The sequence below is a fragment of the Ranitomeya imitator genome, chromosome 7, assembly GCF_032444005.1.
Source record: "Ranitomeya imitator isolate aRanImi1 chromosome 7, aRanImi1.pri, whole genome shotgun sequence".
Taxonomy (NCBI): domain Eukaryota; kingdom Metazoa; phylum Chordata; class Amphibia; order Anura; family Dendrobatidae; genus Ranitomeya; species Ranitomeya imitator.
The window spans coordinates 153,734,656-153,759,583 of record NC_091288.1 but is presented as its reverse complement, the minus strand read 5'-3'; the positions used below and the strand labels follow the sequence as shown (position 1 = coordinate 153,759,583).

The 24,928-nt window shown below is 46.6% G+C and overlaps 1 protein-coding gene across 1 annotated transcript in view; it reads right to left on the bottom strand.

Moving 5' to 3' along the window:
- Positions 1-22,360, bottom strand: part of DHRS7B (dehydrogenase/reductase 7B) — a 44,155-nt gene extending 21,795 nt beyond the window's left edge. The window contains exon 1 of the mRNA XM_069733921.1: positions 22,220-22,360. Within this exon, the coding sequence (XP_069590022.1) occupies positions 22,220-22,239 (20 nt within the window). The 5' untranslated portion in view covers positions 22,240-22,360. The remainder of the gene's footprint in view (positions 1-22,219) is intronic.
- Between the last annotated feature and the right edge of the window lie 2,568 nt (positions 22,361-24,928).

The window sequence follows — 24,928 nt, the reverse complement described above, 5'->3', positions numbered from 1 at the left end:
GTACAGAGCTCATTTTACAAGAAACGGTAGGCTTACCCAATGTATCCGAAACACCACTTCAAAATCCAGATTTAGAGCTGTTTATAGATGGTAGTAGGTTTGCAGATGACACAGGTAACTTCCATACAGGGTATGCAGTTGTGTCAGAATCTGAAACTCTCAAAGCAGAACCGCTTCCACCGAAACAATCTGCACAAGAAGCAGAACTAACAGCATTGATTGAAGCTCTAAAAATAGCTGAGAATCAGACAGCGAATATATACACTGATTCTAGGTATGCACATGGTATTGTGTTTGATTTTGGAGTAATCTGGAGAGCTAGAGGTTACATGACAGCGTCAGGACAACCTGTAAAACATGCTTCTCTGATCAAACAGATCTTAGAGGCTGCACAAGAAACAAAAGAAGTAGCAGTAATCAAGGTAGCTGCACATGTGAGACTCGACACTAGGGAATCTAGGGGAAATGATAGGGCTGATAAAGCAGCCAAAGCAGCAGCAGTCAAACCCTTACAACAGGTCCATACTGTAAATCCCATGGAAAATACTGAAGATAGACTGAGACAAGCACAGGAAGATGCAGGAGAAGAGGAGAGGGACAGGTGGAAAAAGGAAGGGGCAGAAGAACAAGCGGGAATTTGGAAGAAAGATGGACTAATATGTCTACCTAGAGCCTGGTACCCGATTGTAGTTGGTGGATTGCACCACCCTACGCATGTGTCTGCAAATGCAATGACACTACTGGCAAAGCAAGTCTGGTTGGCTCCAGGTTTTGGCAACTACGCAAGAGACTATTGTGCTGCATGCGCTATATGCCTGACACATAATCCCGGACAGACAGCAAAGACCCCTATGAAGCACCACGTCCGACCTCTCTACCCGTTTCAACGGTTACAGATAGACTTTATCCAGCTGCCAAAGAGTAATGGGTATGAGTATGTGTTGGTGTGTGTGGACATGTTCTCGGGGTGGCCAGAGGCCTATCCAGTTCGGAAGGCTTCAGCTAAAAACACTGCTGTAAAGCTAGTTGCCGAACTGGTGCCCCGTTATGGTCTCCCTGAAGTGATCGAGTCAGATAGGGGTACTCATTTCACTGGAGAAATATTTCAAAATGTACTGAAAATGTTGGGTGTTGAAAGTCAGTTATACACTCCGTATCATCCTCAAAGTTCTGGTAAGGTGGAACGCATGAATGGAACTTTAAAATTAAAAATACAGAAAGCCATGGCTGAAACAGGAAAGCCTTGGACAGAATGCCTTCCACTGGCCCTTTACTCAATACGCAATACCCCAAGGGGTAAGACTAAACTGTCTCCATATGAAATTTTGTTTGGCAGGACTGCCAATTTAGGATGTTATTTTCCACAGCAACTTGTGTTAAATATTGAGTCATTGACTTCTTATGTGCAAAATCTTCAGAAACAATTAACTAAGGTGCATGCACAAGTTTTTGCTTCCCTTCCAGATCCTGACAACACTGAAGGAAGTCACAAGTTGGAACCAGGTGATCAAGTCTATGTAAAAAGACACACCAGAAAGGCTCTTGAACCAAGATTTGACGGACCCTTCCAAGTCCTGTTGACAACACCTACATCAGTCAAGCTTGAAGGAAAGGCATCATGGATACATTATACTGCCGTATAAAGAAGAGAATGCACAGACTTCATGCAAGAATTTATGATAGATTATAAAAGAATATGTCAAAGGGGGGAATTGTGGAGACCAGACTGAACCAAAGAATCCATCTTGTCTTCCTCCTGAGAAATCTGCTTCTAAACAGCAAACTTGACATTTCCTTTTATGGAAGTAATCACGCGCGCATTCCTTCTTGTTATCATAGTCCTTCACCCACATACCAGATATTGTAACATTTCACTAATATAGACTTGTTTTGTAAGAGATTGTGAAATATGTGCGCATGTCTGTAAATGCCTAACTTTTTACTATATAAAGAAGGGACAGCACCCAGTGAGGCAGGCGTGCTCCGGGGCTACCCCTGTTTATGACCACACAACCTTTGTGCTGCGTGTCATTTACTTGGATCCCTACATCCAGGAAGCCAGGGACGGAAAAGGACTCAACACCACAATCAGGAAATCGTCATGGTAAGATATCACCAAAGTTTCTTTCTTTCAAAGACGAGTTGTCATTTCTGTTATAATCTCCATAAAGCCTCGAGGGCCCAAAGGGAAGGACATAAAAACTGAAAGCCTGGTTTCTCCTTTTATGTTGAGAGCTACTCTCAAGAATTTTTGGTGTTTCATGTGAATTACCGTAAAAAGTGATAGTACACGTTCTTTAAATCCTAAACCAACATATAGCAATCTGGAATCAGACGTATTATAGTCGATCTTATGGAGTCCTGTGGACTTGTCCATCCTGTTGGCACAAACCACCTTTCCTGGAGCGGATACTGGCTATTGCTGAGAAAGGTCTTCACAGACTCCTCAGTAAACTTTAGAACAGTGGCCCTGTGTGTACACGAGGAATAAAACAATTTCTGGCCATTAAATAACTTATACCCTGCATTTCTATCAGTTTCCCCTTCTTAGGGGCGCATTCTTACAAAGGACTGGACTGACCCTGAGTATTTTAGGATATAAGGTATGGTGCATTCTCTCTATTATCTATATTAATTTGCACCTTGTGGTAGGACACCTGCTGGATTTTGTCTATAGCTGTGTGTGCCGCTCCAGTGGAGCCTGTTATTGGTAGCTGCACACATTGTGACCACATTCATTTTGAGGCATGGTGTGTCTTTCTTTATTTTAGTATATTATTTTTTCACACTGCACGTTGGCGTCTTTTACATAGAGCAATTGTGGTGTAATTCCTGCTGTCACAGCACGTATTCCCTGATTAAAGCCCAGTGTCGTTTTCTAATTGTTGCACATGTGATTGCACTTTCCTCTGTAGCAGATCGCTAAGTTAACATCTCTATATGCTTTGTAGCCAGATGACGTAGTTGTGGCTTTATGCACTGTCATTGCATACACGGTTGTTTGCTTATTTGCACTTTATGGTTTATATAACCACGTGTTATTTTAATGATTTTTAAATATTGCATATTTTGCACATTGTTCTCCGTGCACTTATATACTTGATATTTTTATATATATTTTTTCGGTTCTTTCACATAGCACCATATACAAGACAGTTGCTTCTCATATACCACTTCTGGAATTTTCTTTTCACACCATTCTCCTCAACTTTCATTGTGGCTTTTTTGATATATATATATATATATATATTTTTTTTTTTTTTTTTTTCGGTCATCTTATGTGTGAATTTTGAGATAAAATTATCTTATTATGTGGCTATTTTCTGTGGTTGTTCCTACCTTTATATAAACAAATATTATGCCTCTTGGTCAGTCCGTTACAATATTCCATTTTTATTTAACATTGCTTTTTATATATATATTTTTTATTGATAAATAATCCCCTTTGTCTTTTTTGTGCGCACAATTATGTTTTGATTTAAATATATTTAATTGCCAATCAAGTATAATAAAGGCATTTTATATCTATTCTCTGCCTGGCGTTTTACCTGGTACTAGTCTTTATTTTGGTTGTGGGTACCCCAGTTTCCCCTTCTGCAGGCTCCATTTCTACATTTCAGTTCTCTCTGACCTAGTGAGTGGAGACTAGCCGTTATGATGTCTCTCACACGCAGTACACACAAACATAAGGGATTCATTCTTTATATACAGTATAATGGGGGCCATTCATTAAGACTTGCCGTAGAGCACACTAGTCTTAAAGCGCTCGCTGGCGCACACTGACAGGATTCATTGAGCGATGTGCGCTGCTTAATGAATCAGGTGGGTCTGATAACCAGTGTGCTGTCACCAGAACTAGATATTTCTGGAGTAAGCTATGCCAGTTTAGTGGGGTAACTTATGATGAATTTGATGAGCAGGGTGACCTCCCGCTGTGTCCCACCCGTGCTACGATGACATTGGCATCGCTAGTTGTTACTGGTGAAAAAACAGCAAAAGTTGTAACATTTTTGCTCAACAGCTGAGTAGAGCAAAGAGATATCGCAACTTATTAAACTCAGTTTATACCAGATTTTGGTGCACACATCCTAATGAATCACCAAAAATATATTCAGAAGCAACAGCAGCCTGTATTTTTGATTTATGCAAACTTCAAAATCTACTTATGTAAAAATAAATAAATTATTTTACTACATCATTTTCCCCCCCCCAATAAATAGACATATACTTGCCAGAGGAGAAAGACCAAGAGGTCACCCTATGGACATATTTTCTGATGTACATGTTAAATATAGGGCAAAAATCTGGAGTGAACAGAACCCTAGTCTATTTTTTCCACTGCAGCACGACTTATACTTAAAAGGAATCAGTCAGTAGGATCACCCTTCCTAAGCCTTCTATATGGGCATGTAGGCCATAGTAAGCTGAATAACATGACACCTTGATATCAGCAATCCGATCTTTTATTCCAGAGGAATCCATTTTCTCTCACATATGGAAATGAGCTGTTCGGATCTACGGGCCGGACACTGATCTGCATCAGAATCTGCCTCCAGAGATTATTCAAAATAAAAGGGGGCGTTACCTCTCTCATTTACATATAAGAAAAACATGGATTTCTCTGGAATAAGACATCGGATCTCAGATATCAAGGTATCGGTGTATTCAGCTTCCTGTGACCTACATGCCCATATAGACGGCTTAAGGTACCTTCACACTCAGCGACGCTGCAGCGATACCGACAACGATGTCGATCGCTGCAGCGTCGCTGTTTGGTCGCTGGAGAGCTGTCACACAGACAGCTCTCCAGCGACCAACGATGCCGGTAACCAGGGTAAACATCGGGTTACTAAGCGCAGGGCCGCGCTTAGTAACCCGATGTTTACCCTGGATACCATCCTAAAAGTAAAAAAAAAAACAAACACTACATACTTACCTTCCGCTGTCTGTCCCCGGCGCTGTGCTTTCCTGCACTGACTGTGAGCACAGCGGCCCGAAAGCAGAGCGGTGACGTCACCGCTGTGCTTTCCGGCTGGCCGGCGCTCACAGTCAGTGCAGAGAAGCACAGCACCGGGGACAGACAGCGGAAGGTAAGTATGTAGTGTTTGTTTTTTTTTTACTTTTAGGATGGTATCCAGGGTAAACATCGGGTTACTAAGCGCGGCCTTGCGCTTAGTAACCCGATGTTTACCCTGGTTACCAGTGAAGACATCGCTGAATCGGCGTCACACACGCCGATTCAGCGATGTCTGCAGGGAGTCCAGCGACGAAATAAAGTCCTGGACTTTCTGCAGCAACCAACGACATCACAGCAGGATTCTGATCACTGCTGTGTGTCAAACTGAACGATATCGCTAGCCAGGACGCTGCAACGTCACGGATCGCTAGCGATATCATTCAGTGTGACGGTACCTTTAGGAAGGACAATCCTACTGACAGATTCCCTTTAACAATGCAAACTCGTACTGAAGTTGCTTTTGCCTTTCTCTACTATTTTAAACAGAAAAAAGAAAGAAAATCCCTAAATAAATGACTTGTCTGCTTGCTAGTAATACACAATGTAATAACTGGACTGGTAAAGTCTATTTTTACTCCTATTCCACTACCTCATCCAGCTTCATTTCTTTTTAATCCAAGCACAGGTCAAAGTCAAGTTTTGGAAACAGAGGAGGACATTTCACATTCACAAGTCGGCTCCGCTCTGACAGTCACATAGCACTGAGCTGATCGACACAGAATTATTTTTAGTTAGGAATAAAAACAATAATACTTCTATAGCGCCAACATATTCTTCAGCTCTTTACAAATCAGAAGAAAAATGTACAATATCGGATATTACCGACTAAGGCTACGTTCACATTTGCGCTGTGCGCTGCTGCGTCGGCGACGCAACGCACAACGCAAATAAAAACGCACGCAAAAACGCTGCGTTTTGCGACGCATGCGTCGTTTTTTGCCGAAATTTGGACGCAAGAAAAATGCAACTTGTTGCGTTTTCTGCGCCCGACGCTTGCGGCAAAAAAAAACGCATGCGTCGCACAACGCAGCACAACGCATGTCCATGCGTTCCCCATGTTAAATATAGGGGCGCATGACGCATACGTCGCCGCTGCGTCGCCCGACGCAAACACGCAAAACGCTAATGTGAACGTAGCCTTACACATAACTCAACAATTCAACCAAGAGGAGTGAGGGCCCTGCTGGCACCCACATAAAAAGGGTCATAAAGGAAACAAAATAAGTTCAGTTCTGGAAAGACTGACTAGCAAACAGTGGAGTGCATGATGTTAGAGATGGCAGACAGACAATCACTGGCATTTTGTAGCCGTGTGGGGGATGATGTTAGGATAAAATGTGTGTTATGGGGAGTCACCAACATAAAGATGGCCAAAAGCCAGGTCTGAACTATGAGGAACCCAACAGTAAGGGGGCGAGAACTAAAAGTGGGCAAACAATGCCCCACCAGTCTATGCACTGACAAATCAAACCCGGCTATTATATACACTGGCAAACAAACTTATTTTGTCAATTTGTTGTCTAGCTAAAACCATCTCTGCAACACAGACATCAAGACAGATAACAGGTAGCGGACGCAGGTCTTCATCTTTCTACTCCTGCTCTACAGTCTGTCAAACTGCATGCAAGCATAACAAAAGCATGCAAAACCATTGGATAATATCAAGAGCAACGCATGCTGGAAAGGGGAAGCTAGCAGAATGTAAATTAAATGGTACAGTTGGGAGTTAGTAGACAGTAGGGACTAAATTAGATAGTCCAACGTTTCAACTTGGCATGACAAGGCAACATTTATCTAGGAGCACCTATAGAGCTACAAATATCTTAGGACACATCCAAATTGAAATTTGATTGGAGGTATTAGAAAGCCATTACCCACCAGCTGGGTAACAGGTCTCATGCCAAGCACCGCAGCTTCCTACATACTCTGGTGGTTCCAATAAAAATATATGTCAATCAATGATACAGGCAAGCCACCTACTAAATATGATTCTCGTGTCTGCAGACTTCGGAGAAATCTTGCGCTCCGACCACAGGCTGTAACTTACAAGTGATTGCATAGCACATACAGGTGCTTCTCACAAAATTACAATATCATCAAAAAGTTAATTTATTTCAGTTCTTCAATACAAAAAGTGAAACTCATATTCTATAGAGTAATTACAAAAGTCATTATCTCAGTAAGTTAGAATACTTTATAACACCAGCTTGAAATAAATTAAGTTTTTGATGATATTCTAATTTTGTGAGAAGCACTTGTATATTCCTGAGAAGTCGCTTGAATGCTTCAAGCCCGCAGCTCTGCAGAAAAGCTTATCTAAAAGGTACAGTCAGTGGATAAAAACCACTGGGGTCCACACTACGTCCTACAGCACCAAACATCTACCACAGCTATCCACCGGCAGCCATCTACCACAGCTATCCACCAGCAGCCATCTACCACAGCTATCCACCAGCAGACATCTACCATAGTTATCCACCAGCAGACATCTACCATAGCTATCCACCAGCAGACATCTACCATAGTTATCCACAAGCAGACATCTACCATAGCTATCCACCAGCAGACATCTACCACAGCTATCCACCAGCAGACATCTACCACAGCTATCCACCAGCAGACATCTACCATAGCTTTCCACTATAAATCAACGACACAGCAAAGGGACGACTGGCACTTGTTCTTGAATGTCCTACAAATCCCCAGAGAAGAAGCAAAGTCTACTCCTCGCCAGGCCGTTTACAGACAAACAATTCTGCTAGATGGACTGTCTAGAACAGGTCAGTTCCATAATAAAATGGCTAATTAGAAAATAGTGAAATATCTAGACGTACGGGCTCAGCTGCTCAGTCCAGCACTCCCGAAGCTTGTGCTCACATAATGTCACAGACACAGAAGGTTCATGTGACACTACAAGAATAGATGCTGGGGAAGCCAAGTCCTTGAAGTCAGGACACTATGCCGAGCCTCTACTGCTCTGTAAAGTCCCAGGTCTAACAGTCACTGCCCTGCACAAAATGTGATCATGGTCAGAAATGATGGTAAACATAACTTAAGGGAGTCTGTCACCCTAAAAATGTATTTTAAATGGGCAATAGTGTTGTAGGCGACGTACCCTACATAGAGGTAAGACTCAAATACCCAGCGGGACAAAAGTATATGGCTCCATTACCTAATTTAAAGATGTAATAAAGATAAAAACTTTGAGTTAATAATATTGATAATAAAGTGATGATGCCAACAAAAGTGCCCCTAAACACAATAAGATACCCTCCACAATGAATTCCTACACAAGCAATGCATGATGACCATACTGTGTCCTCCCTAGCAAAGTATGGTGACCCCCACATAGAATCATGCCCCAAATGTGATCCCCACCTAGTTCTCCATATAGTATAATGGGTCCCACATTAAAAAAATTACTCACCTCTCCTCATTCCCCCACCGCTCGGCACAGCGAATGCAAAATATTGACGTCATAGCATTGCTTTGCTTTTTTAAAGGGAGCGAATTACTCCCTTTAATGACAGAGAAACAAAAATGATCAGTCACTTCCCTGCCCAATAAAAAGCTCTCAAAAAGAGGTTTGCACACAAAAAATATTACCAATAAAAGGTACAATTTGCCCCTCAAAAAGGTAACCTGTCACTTTAAAGAGGGTACAAGGGACTTTAATATATATATAGGACTTAGTTATTTTGATTGACAGCTGGATCCCCGGCTGTCAATCAGAATGACCTCAGAAGTCCCAACCCGTCGACAGAGTAGACCTGAAAAAGAAGCCTCCGCTCTGTAGACGTGACGTCATCAGAGGCTTCCGAATCCCCGTCAGGAGCGTCTGTGTTGGGGAAGAACGGTGTCGGGCATGACAGGCAGGCGAGCTGCGATGGCCCCCCTGAGAGTGCTTACATACATTTTTTGTAAAGTCCCGGATATCCCCTTTAAGGGATCGTTCACAAGTTGTGTTTATGTCGTGTTTTTGATATGAAAAAAACCCACACGGTTTTACAGCAGCGGCAAAATGAATGAGATATCTGAAATCTCGTACAAGTGCTGCACACTTATCCTTGCAGATTTTAATCAGTCTCAGATCTGCAGAATGGCAATTCTTTCAGTGTCTTTGCAGAATTTTTCCTGCGTTCAAATGAATGACAAACAAAACAAAAATACAACTTAAAACATTTTTCCTGCCCCAAAATATTCCAGTATTAGCAGCAAAGAAATGTGCTGCAAATACTGAATGTGTACATACCCTAGTTTTTGTGATGTATTTTTCTCCCCATTCATTCAAAAACGCCATGTATGATCAAGCCATTAGTGAAAGAAACTGAAGTGGTTTTGTCATTCCACCCCATGAAAATCTTTTTTACCCTTCAGCTTTCAAAACTTTATATGGAAAATTTAAGGGGATGTCCATTAAGTTATACTGATTACCTATTTTTTAGGGGACTGACACCCAGCACCCCCACCGATTAGCTGTTGTCTGTGGCCGGATGTTAAGGCCCCTTCACATTAAAGGTACCGTCACACTAAGCGACGCTGCAGCGATACCGACAACGATCCGGATCGCTGCAGCGTCGCTGTTTGGTCGCTGGAGAGCTGTCACACAGACCGCTCTCCAGCGACCAATGATGCCGGTAACCAGGGTAAACATCGGGTAACTAAGCGCAGGGCCGCGCTTAGTAACCCGATGTTTACCCTGGTTACCATCCTAAAAGTAAAAAAAACAAACAGTACATACTTACCTACAGCCGTCTGTCCTCCAGCGCTGTGCTCTGCACTCCTCCTGTACTGGCTGTGTGAGCACAGCGGCCGGAAAGCAGAGCGGTGACGTCACCGCTCTGCTTTCCGGCTGACCGACGCTCACAGCCAGTACAGGAGGAGTGCAGAGCACAGCGCTGGAGGACAGACGGCTGTAGGTAAGTATGTACTGTTTGTTTTTTTTACTTTTAGGATGGTAACCAGGGTAAACATCGGGTTACTAAGCGCGGCCCTGCGCTTAGTTACCCGATGTTTACCCTGGTTACCAGTGAAGACATCGCTGAATCGGTGTCACACACGCCGATTCAGCGATGTCTGCGGGGAGTCCAGCGACCAAATAAAGTTCTGGACTTTCTTCCCCGACCAGCGACAGCACAGCAGGGGCCTGATCGCTGCTGCCTGTCACACTGGACGATATCGCTAGCGAGGACGCTGCAACGTCACGGATCGCTAGCGATATCGTCTAGTGTGACGGTACCTTAAGCGACGCTGCAGCGATATCGACAACGATCCGGATCGCTGCAGCGTCGCTGTTTGGTCGCTGGAGAGCTGTCACACAGACAGCTCTCCAGCGACCAACGATGCCGGTAACCAGGGTAAACATCGGGTAACTAAGCGCAGGGCCGCGCTTAGTAACCCGATGTTTACCCTGGATACCATGCTAAAAGTAAAAAAAAACAAACACTAGATACTTACCTACCGCTGTCTGTCCTCCAGCGCTGCGCTCTGCTTCTCTGCTCTCCTCCTGTACTGTCTGTGAGCCGGAAAGCAGAGCGGTGACATCACCGCTCTGCTTTCCGGCTCACAGACAGTACAGGAGGAGTGCAGAGCACAGCGCTGGAGGACAGACAGCGGTAGGTAAGTATCTAGTGTTTGTTTTTTTTTACTTTTAGCATGGTAACCAGGGTAAACATCGGGTTACTAAGCGCGGCCCTGCGCTTAGTTACCCGATGTTTACCCTGGTTACCAGTGAAGACATCGCTGGATCGGTGTCACACACGCCGATCCAGCGATGTCTCCAGGGAGTCCAGCGACGAAATAAAGTTCTGGACTTTGTTCAGCGACCAACGATCTCCCAGCAGGGGCCTGATCGTTGGTCGCTGTCACACAGAACGATTTCATTAACGATATCGTTGCTACGTCACAAATAGCAACGATATCGTTAACAATATCGTTATGTGTGAAGGTACCTTTAGGCTTGGATGCAGCTTTGTACACTGATTACTGGCTGCTTCTTGGTAATCAAGATCAGCCATTTTCTTCATTAGAAGGTAATCAGCAGTACCTGGCCGCAGCCTTTAAGCCATTTATAGGGCTGTGCTGTTCAACTCTGCATACTTTTACATCTGTCCTCAGCAGGTGTTAACAGCAGATTGGTGGGGATCCCATCAATCTTACATTGATGACCCATCCACAACATAGGTCATCAATATAAAAGTATTAAACAACCCCTTTAAATTACTTTTTTTTTTTTAAAAAGTCCAAGTCTGGCCATGTTTCGTCAAAACCTACATCAAGTTTGTTAAAAGCACGTTGTATGAAAATATGTTGCAGTCTCATGAGACCAAGTTTGAACTATTTGACCATAATGCCAAAAAGTCTGTTTAGTACAAAGGCAACACGGTTTATAACCAAAATACACCAAAGGTTACTTACCGGTAGCCGTTTTTCCGGAACCCATGACAGCATACCTGAGAGAGGGGATCCGCCCAGTCAGGACAGGAACCAAACTGAAAATAACAGGGCGGTACCTCTCCCTCTCTTCAGTTGGTTTACAGAGCATGAGTTAGTTTTGCCATGTGTACTATCACCACATTATATCAACTAAAAGACCCAAAATATAGTGCACACCAAAGGAGTGATAAGGGGGGGAATATACGGGTGCTGTCATGGGTTCCGGAAAAACCGGCTACCGGTAAGTAACCTTGGTGTTTTCCCTTCCCACATGACAGCATACCTGAGAGACTTTTGTAGAATGAAACACCTTAGGGTGGGACCACCGCTTGCAGCACCCTTTTACCAAAGGTTAGGTCAGCAGAGGAGGACAGATCTAGCCAGTAGTGTTTGAAAAAGGTCGAAGGTGAGGACCAGGTAGCAGCCTTACAAATCTGATCCATTGATACCTATGCCCAGGAGGTAGCCACGGCTCTGGTGGAGCGAGCCTTGATGCCTTCAGGAACTGGAGCACCACTCGCAGAGTAGGATAAACTAATGGCCTCCCTGATCCATCTGGCAATGGTACTTTTAGCTACCCCGTACCCTGGAAGGCTACAAATAGGGACTGATCTTTCCTCCACTGACTAGTCACGGACATGTATTGTAGCATGGACCTCCTCAGTTCTAAGGTATGGAACTTTTGCTCCCCTAGGTTCCTAGGATTATTGCAGAATGATGGTAAGGTGATCTCCTGACTCCTATAGAACTTAAGGACTACCTTGGGACGATAGGCCGGATCTGGTCTTAGAACTACTCTGTCTTCAAAAATGTAAGTATAAGGAGGGCATATAGACAGGGCATGTAAGTCGCCCACCCTATGGGCCGATGTTAAGGCTACCAGCAATACTGTTTTAGGTGTGAGTAACTTTGGTGATAACTCCTGCAATGGCTCAAAGGGGTTTTTGGTTAAAGCCTCCAAGACTAGATTCAGGTTCCAGGGAGGGATCTTAGGGATAATGACCGACCTAGACCTACTACAAGACTTTATGAACCTGGACACACACTTATTGGATGCTAGGTTGCAGTTATATAGGGCCCCCAAGGCTGAAACTTGAACCTTGAGGATGCTAGTTGCTAACCCGAGTTGCAACCCCATCTGTAGAAATTCTAGGATAGGTCCTATCAGAGCTACATCCCCTAAAAGGTTCCCCGAGGAAGTCTAGGAACTTTTTCCATGTTCTACAGCAGATTCTGGATGTGATGGGTTTTCTACTCTTCAACAGGGTAGAGACTAACCCTGGTGAGAATCCCTGGCGACTCAGTAGTGCCCTCTCAAATTCCAGGATGCCAGATGGAAGCCCTTCACTTGAGAGTGGCTCACTGATCCCTGGGTAAGCAGGTCCGGAACCTCTGGCAAGATCCATGGATCTGTAACTCACATCTGCCTTAGAAGGGAGAACCATGGCCTCATCGGCCAAAACGGAGCTATGAGAACTACTCTCGCTTGATCGGAATCATTGCCATCGAGGAAAACACGTAAGACAGGGAGAACTTCCAGGGTATTTGTAGGGCATCTACTGCAAATGGATGATCCCTTGGATTTAGGGAGCAGAACTTCCTGACTTTCCTGTTGTATGAGGTGGCAAACAGGTCTATCTCTGGTTTGCTCCAAGCCTGCACTATTTGTTGGAAAACCTGAGAGTTTAAGGACCATTCCCCCTGTCTCAAGTCTCTGCGACTCAGGAAGTCTGCTTATATAGTTTATCTGCCCCTTATATGAAGTGCCGTGAGAGAGAACAGGTGTTGTTCTGCTATCTGGAATAGTAGATCTGATGCTTCCATGAGTCCCCGGGACCTCGTCACCTTCTGGTGGTTGATATAAGCTACCACTGCTCGATTGTCCATCATGACTCGAATATGGCGGCCCCAAATCAAGGGGAGAAAATGTCTTAGGCCTTTTCCACTGCCCACAGTTCTTTCACATTCAAACCGTGATTCCTTTCTAGTGAGGACCAGGTTCCTTGTACTAAGTGGAATCTCAGGTGTGCTCCCCAACCTGTACCACTTGCGTCGGTTGTGATAATGTCCTCAACTGGTTTTTGCCACAGGACTCCCAATGTCAGATGCTCCTTTACAGTCCACAAGATTAGGGAATCTCTTACGGCCAAGGAAAGATATAGTTTTCCTTCTAAATGTACTTTCAATGATTTCGGTGCCAACAGAACTTCCCACTGCAGCTGTCTTAGGTGAAACTGTGCCCACCCTACAGCTGGTATACATGATGTTAACGAGCCTAGTAGGGACACTGTGTTCCTTAGTGTCATTGCTGGCTGTTGTATTGCTGTACAAGCCAGGCCCCTTATCTTGATTATCTAGCTCTCTGGCAGGAGGCAGAGCTGTCGCTTGGAGTCCAGTATTAACTCTAGGAAGGACTGCACTTTTTCTAGCGCTAATCTTGACTTGGGGGTATTTACTATCCATCCTAACTCTATTAGAGTTGACGTCACTTCTCTTACTTGATGTGTGTAGTGGGCCTCCGACCTCCCTACCACAAGGAAGTCATCCAGGTATGGAACGCTCACTATGTCCCGGGATTGAAGGTATGACATTACTTCGGCCATCACTTTGGTGAAGACCCAGGGAGCTATAGACAGGCTGAATGGAAGGGTTGTATACTGATAATGTTTGACCTGACCTTGGACATAGAGCGCTACCCTCAGGTACTTCCGATACTCTCGATGGATTGGGATATGATAATAGGCATCTTTTAAGTCCATCACTGCCATGAAGCAGTGCTGGAACAGGAGACTTATAGCCATGTTGATTGACTCCATCTTGAAGGAGCAATTCTCTACTCACTGATTGAGCTTCTTCAGGTTGCTTGGGTTCTCCACGAACCATCTGGTTTTTTAATCAAAAAGAGGGGGGAGTAAAATCCCCTTCCTTCCTCCTGAGTCGGGACTTCCTGTAGAACTTGTTTCTGTACTAGTCCCAAAACCTCTGTCTCCAGAGCCAGTTGTTCCTCCTGGGACTTTTTTTGGGGTGTCATTGTAAAATTTTGCCTTGGTGGATGGATGAATTTTATCTTTAAACCGTCTTTGATTATATTTAATACCCATGTACTGGGGGAGATGTTTACCCAGGCAGAGAGGAAGAGAGAGAGCGCCTTCCCCCTACCTCTGATCTGATGTCATTGGGGAGATTTTTTTTGATGAAGTAGAGGACCCTTTGAACATGTAACCAGACCTTCTTTTTTCTTTAAAGTCCCAATTTCTCCTATCTCCTGGGGGACGAACTCTATTAAATCTTTTCCTCCAAAGAAAGGCTTTTTAGACTCTCCAGGAAAAAGGGGAAAGCCTTTTTTTTTTTATCCCCTGCTTGCTCCAAAATTTCTTCCAATTTTTTTTTACCAAAAAGGAATTGACCATCACACGGGATGGAACAAAGTCTATGTTTGGATGGTAAATCCCCTGGACACCCTTTAAGCCACAGGGCTCATCTTGCTGCATTGGACAAACCCACCGCTCTGGCTGTTAATCTTGCAGAATCCGCTGAGGAATCTGCTAAGAAAGCTGCTGCTCCATGCACTAAGGTCATATTTGCTAGGATATCGTTTCTTGGCACTTTATCCCTCAGCTGATCTTCTATCTGCTTTAGCCAGATCATGAGAGCACGAGCAGTACATGTAATAGCTATTGCTGGTTTTAATCCCCCTGCCGTCGCTTCCCAGATGTGTCTTAAAAAACCATCTGCCTCTTTATCAAGCGACCCGACTCTAGTACGCCCGAATCCTCTAATGGTAGGGATAATTTTTTTGAAGACCTATCCACGGCACCATCAATTATAGGGATTTTTTCCCAAGCTTCGGAGTCTTTCTCCTCAAATGGGTACCTCCTCTTTGATGAAGGAGGTAAAGTACCCGACCTTTCTGGCTTTTTCCATTCCCTATCAGTTAATGCCATTATCTTCGCATTGACAGGGAACGTGCATTTCCTTTTTTCCTCCGAACATGACATCCTCTAATGACTTAGGTGTTTTTCCTCCTTAACACTAGGACTACTGGACTCGTGACCCCGCCTAGAACTACTGACCTGCAGACCTGACTGCTTTGACCAGTCTCTCTACATCCTCAGTTGGGAAACATGGTCGGCCCCCTATATCACTGTCCGAGGAGGATTCTGAGGACTGGGGAGAGGAGGATGAGGCAGAGGGAGATAGAGATCTTTCCTGACCTTCCTGCCATAGAAAGGCCTCTGAATCAGTAGGCACCTTGCGTCTTCTTTTCCCAGATTTTTTTAAGGGCTGTTTTTAAGGAGCCTTTTACTTCTGCCTGTATTATAGCCCTAAGGCTAGTGGCGAAGTCAGGGGTCTCTTCCCGTTTGGTCTTATTGATACAGTCAGCACAGAGGTCTTTCTGCCACTGAACTGCCAGCGGTTTTCGCACAGGGCAAATTCTTTGTTCTTTGTTTTACAGCTAGACTGCCTGGATCCCTAGTGATAAAGCAGAAAAAATGGACCCCATTACCAGAAGGGTGACATTCACGTAGATCACTCACCACCACTGTCAGTCAAGGGTACCAGTTTCAGAAGCTGATCAGATGTGCGTACAACGTTCCTTCTGGACGTCGAGGAGTCTTGCCGGTCAGGACGACTGTGCCGCTCCTACCACTCGAGCGGCTACTCTTCCTGGTATGCTGGTGGCTCAGCAAGGCATCTGGTGAGAGCTCTTGCAGCAACAGCAGCCTTTACAGCAGCAGCAGCTCCACTTCCATGATGAAGCTCTGGGCATGAGTGCGTCTTCTGTGGTCATCTCTCTTTATGAAGGCTTCACTGCACTCCTCCTCCGGTGCCCATCGATTGTCCCTCCCACCACCACACTGCCGGGATAGTTTTAGCTGGCAGTTGTTTTCTCCATGGGTACCGCCATCTTGGATCTGGCGCCCGCCCCAATGTCACGCCCATTCTCAGCGTGCCTCGTGCGTGACGTCAGACGCGCGCGACACGTAAGCAGCCGCCCCTCTTAGACGCCGGCAAAGGAGGGAGGGCGGTGCGGCAGCCACGGAAGAGCCCTGGACTCCTGACCGTGCTGCACCCACGCCCACTTGGACGCTGAGGCCCCCAGGACCTGCGGACGGCACCTCCATCACCCGAAGACCAGCACACAGGCCCTGCCTGTTCTTCCACGCCGGGACGGGAGTGGGTAAGTAGACTTGTGACCGCCGTCTTTCAGCACGAGAGTCCCTGTCAGGACAGGAAACCCAACTGAAGCGAGGGAGAGGTACCTCCCTTTTATTTTCAGTAGGGCTCCTGTCCTGACTGGGCGGATTCCCTCTCTCAGGTGTGCTGTCATGGGGGAAGGGAAAAACACCATACCAACAGTAAAGCATGGTAGAGGCAGTATTATGCTTTTGGGCAGTTTATCAGCAGCTGGGGGACTTGTTCTAAATATTTATGTTTAGACCTATGTCTTCATCTGACTTGTGAGTGGGGAGCTCTCCTGATGCACAGGCACAACATGATCACATAAGCACGAGACCATGTGCAGCTGAAATACGCCTAAAAAAGTGCTAACACTCGAAAGAATGAATACATGGATTTTTATGTAAAAAGAAGTTGCTGTTTCTTATGTTCGATCTTTTGAGTGTCCTTAACGGCTTCAGGTTTCCAAAGACACCACAAGTGGTTAAAAATGCGATCCAACCATTCTTAAGGCATTTTTTTTTTAGCTTAGAACACACTCATTTATTACAATACAAGTTGGTGGGAAGGCTCAAAAACTTTCCTGGAAAATCCCCTGTGATCTTTTTGAACATTTTTTCTTAAAAAAAAACCCAAGCAGTTGGTTACTAGAGCTTAGCATACCTCTGTCATGATGGGAAGGCCCCCCCACCAGTGATTGATGGGCGGCCATGTATACATGTAGATCCATGGCAGATGTCAGTCCTTATGAGTGGGTGAGATGAGTAGGGGGCGTTCTCCTTATGAACACAAGTTAGGAGCCAAGGGTATTTTCTGGATTAGTGAAACAGTGCAATCATTTTTTGTGCTAATCACGCAGTGGATCCATCTCATTACCAAGCTGCAGTTAAAGGAACGCTGTATGAAGAGTCAACCTGTGCTGACAGAGCCTGTCCGGGCATACTGTCCTACCGATCTGAGGCTACGTGTGCCATCAGTATACGAATGGAACACACAGTGGGAGGATGGCGGCCCCTCTAGGCCAGATGTCAAACTGGATTGAGGAGTCTCAGACAACCCTTTTATGGGCAGTATTATTGTGACAGCTCTGCGGAAACTACCGATAAGGCCATGTTCACAATTGCATTTTGACATTCAGTTTGTCTGTTCCATTTTAGGAAGAAACAAAATGAATGCAATAATGGCCCTAGCTGCAGGAGAGCCCCAACGAGTGTCCATGGACGTTTGGGTTATTTATGGGTTTCCAGAACAGAGGCCGCAATACGTGCCCCGATCTCCACCTGCGTGTGCTCGCATACGCCTTTATGTACTGCTCCATTAGGCTGGAGTAACACATAACGTACACAAAAAAAAAAAAATCTGTCCATTTTTCACGGCCAAAAGTCACACAAATGTTCTCTGAACTGTGATCCGTACGTAATCCGTTTGCAATGCGAGGATGCGATTTTCTCGCATCTAAGCATCCGTGTGACATCCATATGGCGAGATTTTCTCACCGGCTTGCAAAATGGACATATAATGGATCCTGGACCAGAAAATCATGAATAAATAATGTGGAAGCCTATTTATTGGCTCCCTAAGTTCCACCCTACAAGCATAAAAAATTGCGTGGTCTCCCGTGCAATTTTCTTCGCCAGAGTGGGAAAGCCAGGGTCGATATTTGTAGACTGGGAAGGGGTTAATACCTATGGATCTTCCCAGGCTATGAACATCAGCCCGCAGCTGTATATTTAGCCTTCACTGGCTATTCTAATAGGGGGACCCCTCAAAAAATGACGTGAGGTCCCCCTATAATTAATAGCCGGAAAGGCTACGCAGACAGCTGCGGGATGATATTCATAGCCTAGGAAGGGGCCATTAATATAAAAATACCAGCACCAAGCCGCCCCAGAAAAGACGCATCTGTAAGATGCGCCAATTCTGGCACTTAACCTCTCTCTTCCCATTGCCCTGTAGCGGTGGCATATGGGGTAATAAGGGGTTTAATGTCACCTTGCTATTGTAAGGCGATATTAAGCCCAGTTAATAATTTAGAGGTGTCAATAAGACACCTATCCATTATTAATCCAATAGTATGAAAGGGTTAAAAAAAATACACACACATTAAGAATAAAGTATTTTAATGAAATAATTAAACACACAGGTTTTCCATCTTTATTACACTCCCATTCCAAGCAAAGCCCTCGTTCTGTAAAAAAAAAAAAAGCAACAATATCCCATACCTGTCCACTGTACAGTCAAGTCCCACGCTGCAATCTATCTCAAGAGGTTAAATAATTTACAACCTAATGCAACCGCCTCGGCTGTAAACCACAGGGATATGAATAGCTGCGTACGCAGCCTGCCCGCCTGATTAGACATGAACTCTCTAGCGTGGGAAAGTTTCTGAACTTTTTCCCACGCTGCAGAGTTCACCTCAGGTCAGGCTGTGAGTCTGCGCATCCTCAGTGACAGCGGTAGTCGGCCCCGCCTGACCTGAGGTGAACTTGACAACGTGGGAAAAAGTTCAGAAACTTTCCCACGCTAATGAGTTCATGTCCGTTCAGGCGGGGAGGCTGCGCAGGCAGCTTTTCATTCATTTCTTCGTAGTTTACAGCCCAGCCGATAGCATTAGCACCCCTCCCAGTTGTAAACCCCTTGAGATGGATTGCAGCATGGGACTTGACTGAAGGGCGGACAGGTATGGGATAGTGCTGTTTTTTTATTTTTTATTTTTTATAGGAGAACGAGGGCTTCACTTGTAGTGGGAGTGTAATAAAGATGTAAAACCTGTGTTTAACTATTTCATTAAAAGATTTTATTGTTAATGTGTGTATTTTTTTAACCCTTTCATGCTATTGGATTAATAATGGATAGGTGTCTTATTGACACCTCTAACTTATTAACTGGGCTAAATATCACCTTACAATAGCAAGGTGACATTATTACCCCATATGCCACCGCTACAGGGCAATGGGAAGAGAGAGATTAAGTGCCAAAATTGGCGCATTTTACAGATGCGACTTTTCTGGGGTGGCTAGGTGCTGGTATTTTTATATTAATGGCCCCTTCCTAGGCTATGAATATCATCCCGCAGCTGTCTGCATAGCCTCTCTGGCTATTAATTATAGGGGGACCCCACCTCATTTTTTTTGGGGGGGGGTCCCCCTATTAGAATAGCCAGTGAAGGCTAAATATACAGCTGCGGGCTGATATTCAAAGCCTGGGAAGATCCATGGGTATTAACCCCTTCCCAGGCTACAAATATCGACCCCGGTCGTTGGCTTTCCCACTCTGGCGAAGAAAATTGTGTGGGAGCCCAAGCAATATTTTTTGCTTGTAGGATGGAACTTGTAGAGCCAATAAATAGGCTTCCACATTATTTATTCCTAATTTTCTGGTCTGGGATCCATTATATGTCCATTTTGCAAGCCGGCGAGAAAATCTCGCCATACGTATGCCACATGTATGCTTAGATGCGAGAAAATCACATTCTCGCACTGCACACGAATTACATACGGATCACTGTTGGGGAACATTTCTGCGATTCTCATCTGTGAAAAACGGACCGATTTTTTTATAAATTGTGTGTGACTCCAGCCTTACATGCAGACACGGACTGAGATCCGCCCTTCTCTGATATATACGGACCTGTATATACGTATACATTCCTACACGCACCCATCCACACCAGTGTGCAGTAACGCAGGGCTGTATGTGCATGTGCACTGCCCTGACTCATACAGGAGCGCACTCTCCTGTGATGCGGTCTCTCTCCTGTGATGCGATCTCTCCTGTGATGCGATCTCTCCTGTGATGCGGTCTCTCTCCTGTGATGCGGTCTCTCTCCTGTGATGCGGTCTCTCCTGTGATGCGATCTCTCCTGTGATGCGATCTCTCCTGTGATGCGGTCTCTCCTGTGATGCGATCTCTCCTGTGATGCGATCTCTCTCCTGTGATGCGGTCTCTCCTGTGATGCGATCTCTCCTGTGATGCGATCTCTCTCCTGTGATGCGGTCTCTCTCCTGTGATGCGGTCTCTCCTGTGATGCGGACTCTCCTGTGATGCGATCTCTCCTGTGATGCGATCTCTCCTGTGATGCGGTCTCTCCTGTGATGCGGTCTCTCTCCTGTGATGCGGTCTCTCCTGTGATGCGGTCTCTCCTGTGATGCGGTCTCTCCTGTGATGCGGTCTCTCCTGTGATGCGGTCTCTCCTGTGATGCGGTCTCTCCTGTGATGCGGTCTCTCCTGTGATGCGGACTCTCCTGTGATGCGGTCTCTCCTGTGATGCGGACTCTCCTGTGATGCGGTCTCTCCTGTGATGCGGTCTCTCCTGTGATGCGGTCTCTCCTGTGATGCGGTCTCTCCTGTGATGCGGTCTCTCTCCTGTGATGCGGTCTCTCCTGTGATGCGGACTCTCCTGTGATGCGGTCTCTCCTGTGATGCGGTCTCTCCTGTGATGCGGTCTCTCCTGTGATGCGGACTCTCCTGTGATGCGGTCTCTCCTGTGATGCGGTCTCTCTCCTGTGATGCGGTCTCTCCTGTGATGCGGTCTCTCCTGTGATGCGGTCTCTCCTGTGATGCGGTCTCTCCTGTGATGCGGTCTCTCCTGTGATGCGGTCTCTCCTGTGATGCGGTCTCTCCTGTGATGCGGTCTCTCCTGTGATGCGGTCTCTCCTGTGATGCGGTCTCTCCTGTGATGCGGACTCTCCTGTGATGCGGTCTCTCCTGTGATGCGGTCTCTCCTGTGATGCGGTCTCTCCTGTGATGCGGTCTCTCCTGTGATGCGGTCTCTCCTGTGATGCGGTCTCTCCTGTGATGCGGTCTCTCCTGTGATGCGGTCTCTCCTGTGATGCGGTCTCTCCTGTGATGCGATCTCTCCTGTGATGCGGTCTCTCCTGTGATGCGGTCTCTCCTGTGATGCGGTCTCTCCTGTGATGCGGTCTCTCCTGTGATGCGGTCTCTCCTGTGATGCGGTCTCTCCTGTGATGCGGTCTCTCCTGTGATGCGGTCTCTCCTGTGATGCGGTCTCTCCTGTGATGCGGTCTCTCTCCTGTGATGCGGTCTCTCCTGTGATGCGGTCTCTCCTGTGATGCGGTCTCTCCTGTGATGCGGTCTCTCCTGTGATGCGGTCTCTCCTGTGATGCGGTCTCTCCTGTGATGCGATCTCTCCTGTGATGCGGTCTCTCCTGTGATGCGGTCTCTCCTGTGATGCGGTCTCTCCTGTGATGCGGTCTCTCCTGTGATGCGGTCTCTCCTGTGATGCGATCTCTCCTGTGATGCGGTCTCTCCTGTGATGCGGTCTCTCCTGTGATGCGGTCTCTCCTGTGATGCGGTCTCTCCTGTGATGCGGTCTCTCTCCTGTGATGCGGTCTCTCCTGTGATGCGGTCTCTCCTGTGATGCGGTCTCTCCTGTGATGCGGTCTCTCCTGTGATGCGGTCTCTCCTGTGATGCGGTCTCTCCTGTGATGCGGTCTCTCCTGTGATGCGGTCTCTCCTGTGATGCGGTCTCTCCTGTGATGCGGTTTCTCCTGTGATGCGGTCTCTCCTGTGATGCGGTCCCCGCGCTCCCGGATCCCTCCGCCCCATAGCGCAGGCAGAACTCACCTGGACACAGAGAGAACCATTCACGCCGGCTCCGGAGCTGCAGGCACGGCCGGTCCAACATCCAGCAGTCAGGAAGGTGACAGCCACCGCGAGATCTGCAACTGCGACCTGCCTGGTGACCTCATTCCCAGTCATGTGATCAGAATGGGCGGGGCAGTTGTAATCACATGATCTTGTCTTGCTGCTGTGAATCGCGTGCTGTGTGTGGTGGGAGCGCGCTGTGGTGGGAGTGGGGGGCCGCTGCGGTGTCGGAGGCTGAGCTGGTGGAGTGGACGGTGTGGTGCTATAGTGGAGATCCTGCAGTGATAGAGGATGGGTGCTGTGTGGAGAGCGCTATAGTGGACAAGATGCTGTGTGTGTGGCTGTGGTGGTGAGCAGCATGGTGGACAGGATGCTGTGGTGGAGAGCATCATGGTGGACAGGGTGCTGAGTGGGTGCTGTGGTTGAGAGCACCATATGGTGGACGGTGCTGTGTTTGTACAGTAGGTGCTGTGGTGGAGAGCAGCATGGTGGACAGGGTGCTGTGTGGGTACAGTGGGCGTTGTGGTTGAGAGCACCACATGGTGGACGGTGCTGTGTGGGTACAGTGGGTGTTGTGGTGGAGAGCACCATGGTGGAGCGGATGCTGTGGTGGAGAGCATCATGGTGGACAGGGTGCTGTGGTTGAGAGCACCACATGGTGGATGGTGCTGTGTGGGTACAGTAGGTGTTGTGGTGGAGAGCACCATGGTGGAGCGGATGCTGTGGGTACAGTAAGTACTGTGGTGGAGAGCACCATGGTGGACAGGGTGCTGTGTGGGTACAGTGGGCATTGTGGAAAGGATCATGGTGGACAGGGTGCTGTGTGGGTACAGTGGGTGTTGTGGTGGAGAGCACCATGGTGGACACGATGCTGTATGGGTACAGTGGGTGCTGGGGCTGTGGTGGAGAGCATCATGGTGGAGAGGATGCTGTGTGGGTACAGTAGGTGCTATGGTGGAGAGGATGCTGTGGTGGAGAGCATCATGGTGGAGAGGATGCTGTGTGGGTACAGTAGGTGCTATGGTGGAGAGGATGCTGTGGTGGAGAGCATCATGGTGGACAGGATGCTGTGTGGGTACAGTGGGAGCTGTGGTGGAGAGCACCATGGTGGAGAGGATGCTGTGGGTACAGTGGGCGCTGTGGTGGAGGAGGTCAATGGTGGTGGAGATTACGCTATAATGATAGAGAGCCCACTGTGCTGGTGGTGATCACATTATAGTGATGGAGAGCCCGCTGGCTGTGGTGGAGAAGGGCGTAATGTGCAAGGCTGTGATGTGTATTATACACAAAACTTCTCCTCTATGGCACCTCTGGTGTATAATAGGCCCCAACATGTCAGAACGTCACGTAAGGACTAGTGCCGAGACCTCATACAAAGTCACGCCATGGTGGGTTTTAGTAAGTGGCAGAGGCTCCAAAGAAGGCCGGCCAAAGAAGAAAACTGCAGCCCTGAATAAGAAATTGGACCAATAAGGAACCAACTTGAGCATCATGAAGTGAATACCAGCTGAATTGTGGACTGGACTTGCTGCCGGACCATGGCATTGTGAAGCTAATTGCTCATTTCTACTGGCCAGATATCATGTCTATTAATTAAAAATTAGTTATTTAAGACTTTAACGACTACTTATATACCTTTTCACGGCAGTCATTAAGAAACCAGTAAAAAGCGAAGCTGTGGTGTAGTGACACGGGGATAGTGTCACTGGGGTTTAGCTCTGCCTCGTTCTGAGTTCGGGTTTGCTGTTTGGCTCCTGTGCATCCTGTTGGCGGTGTTGGCTGTAGATCTGCCTTTGGCGTGTGAACCTGACTCTGGTAGCCCTTGATTTTTGTTCTGCTGTGATCCCTGACTTGCCCCGTGTCTGTTGACTCCATCTGTCTACCCTTTTCCCAGCGTTTCCCTGTTTTTCGGTTTGATGTTTTGGTTTGTATTCGGACTTGTTTCTGCCCTCTGACTTTGTCTTATCCGCTCCCGACCGTTGCTGAACCTCCTGGCTTGTTCCTGACCACATTTACTGCTGATCCCTTTAGTACTTCTGCCTCTGTTTTCTCGCCACTTGGTGGCGCCGGTGCTGCTGCTCTGTGGTGCTTCTCTGTGTACGCAGCCTCACTTCCCTCTCAAGCTCCCTCTGGTGGAGGTTGTGCTATACTGCACTGCAGCAGCATGACATTATAGCTGACCAATACATTTAATACATTTATTTCTGCATTTTTTTTCTCTGCTCTGTTTGCTATGGATCCGCTCCATACCTTGGTGGATCAAATGGACAGTTTGACAGTGATGATACATGACCTGTTTGTGGAACAGAGGGCCTTGGCCTCGTCTCATAACTACCTGCAAAGGGAGCTTTCTGGCACAGTAAAATTGTTGCAGACTGACTGTAAGCACCCTAACACTGTTGATATCTCATTGCACTCTCCTGAACTTACAGTCAAGTTCCCAGATACCTTCTCCGGGGAGAGGGAGAGATTCCATACTTTTAAGGACAGTTGCAAGCTATTTTTTTGTCTTACACCCCGATCTTCTGGAGATGAATTAGCGGGTGGGGATAATCAGTTCTTTACTGCGGGAGGTGTTATGGCTGGCAATCAGGCAACACAGCGTGCAGTAATCAGCGCACATACAGAGATCTGGCAATAACCAAAAACAATAGGATGAGCTCTGAGACGTGGAATCTCTGTAGACTG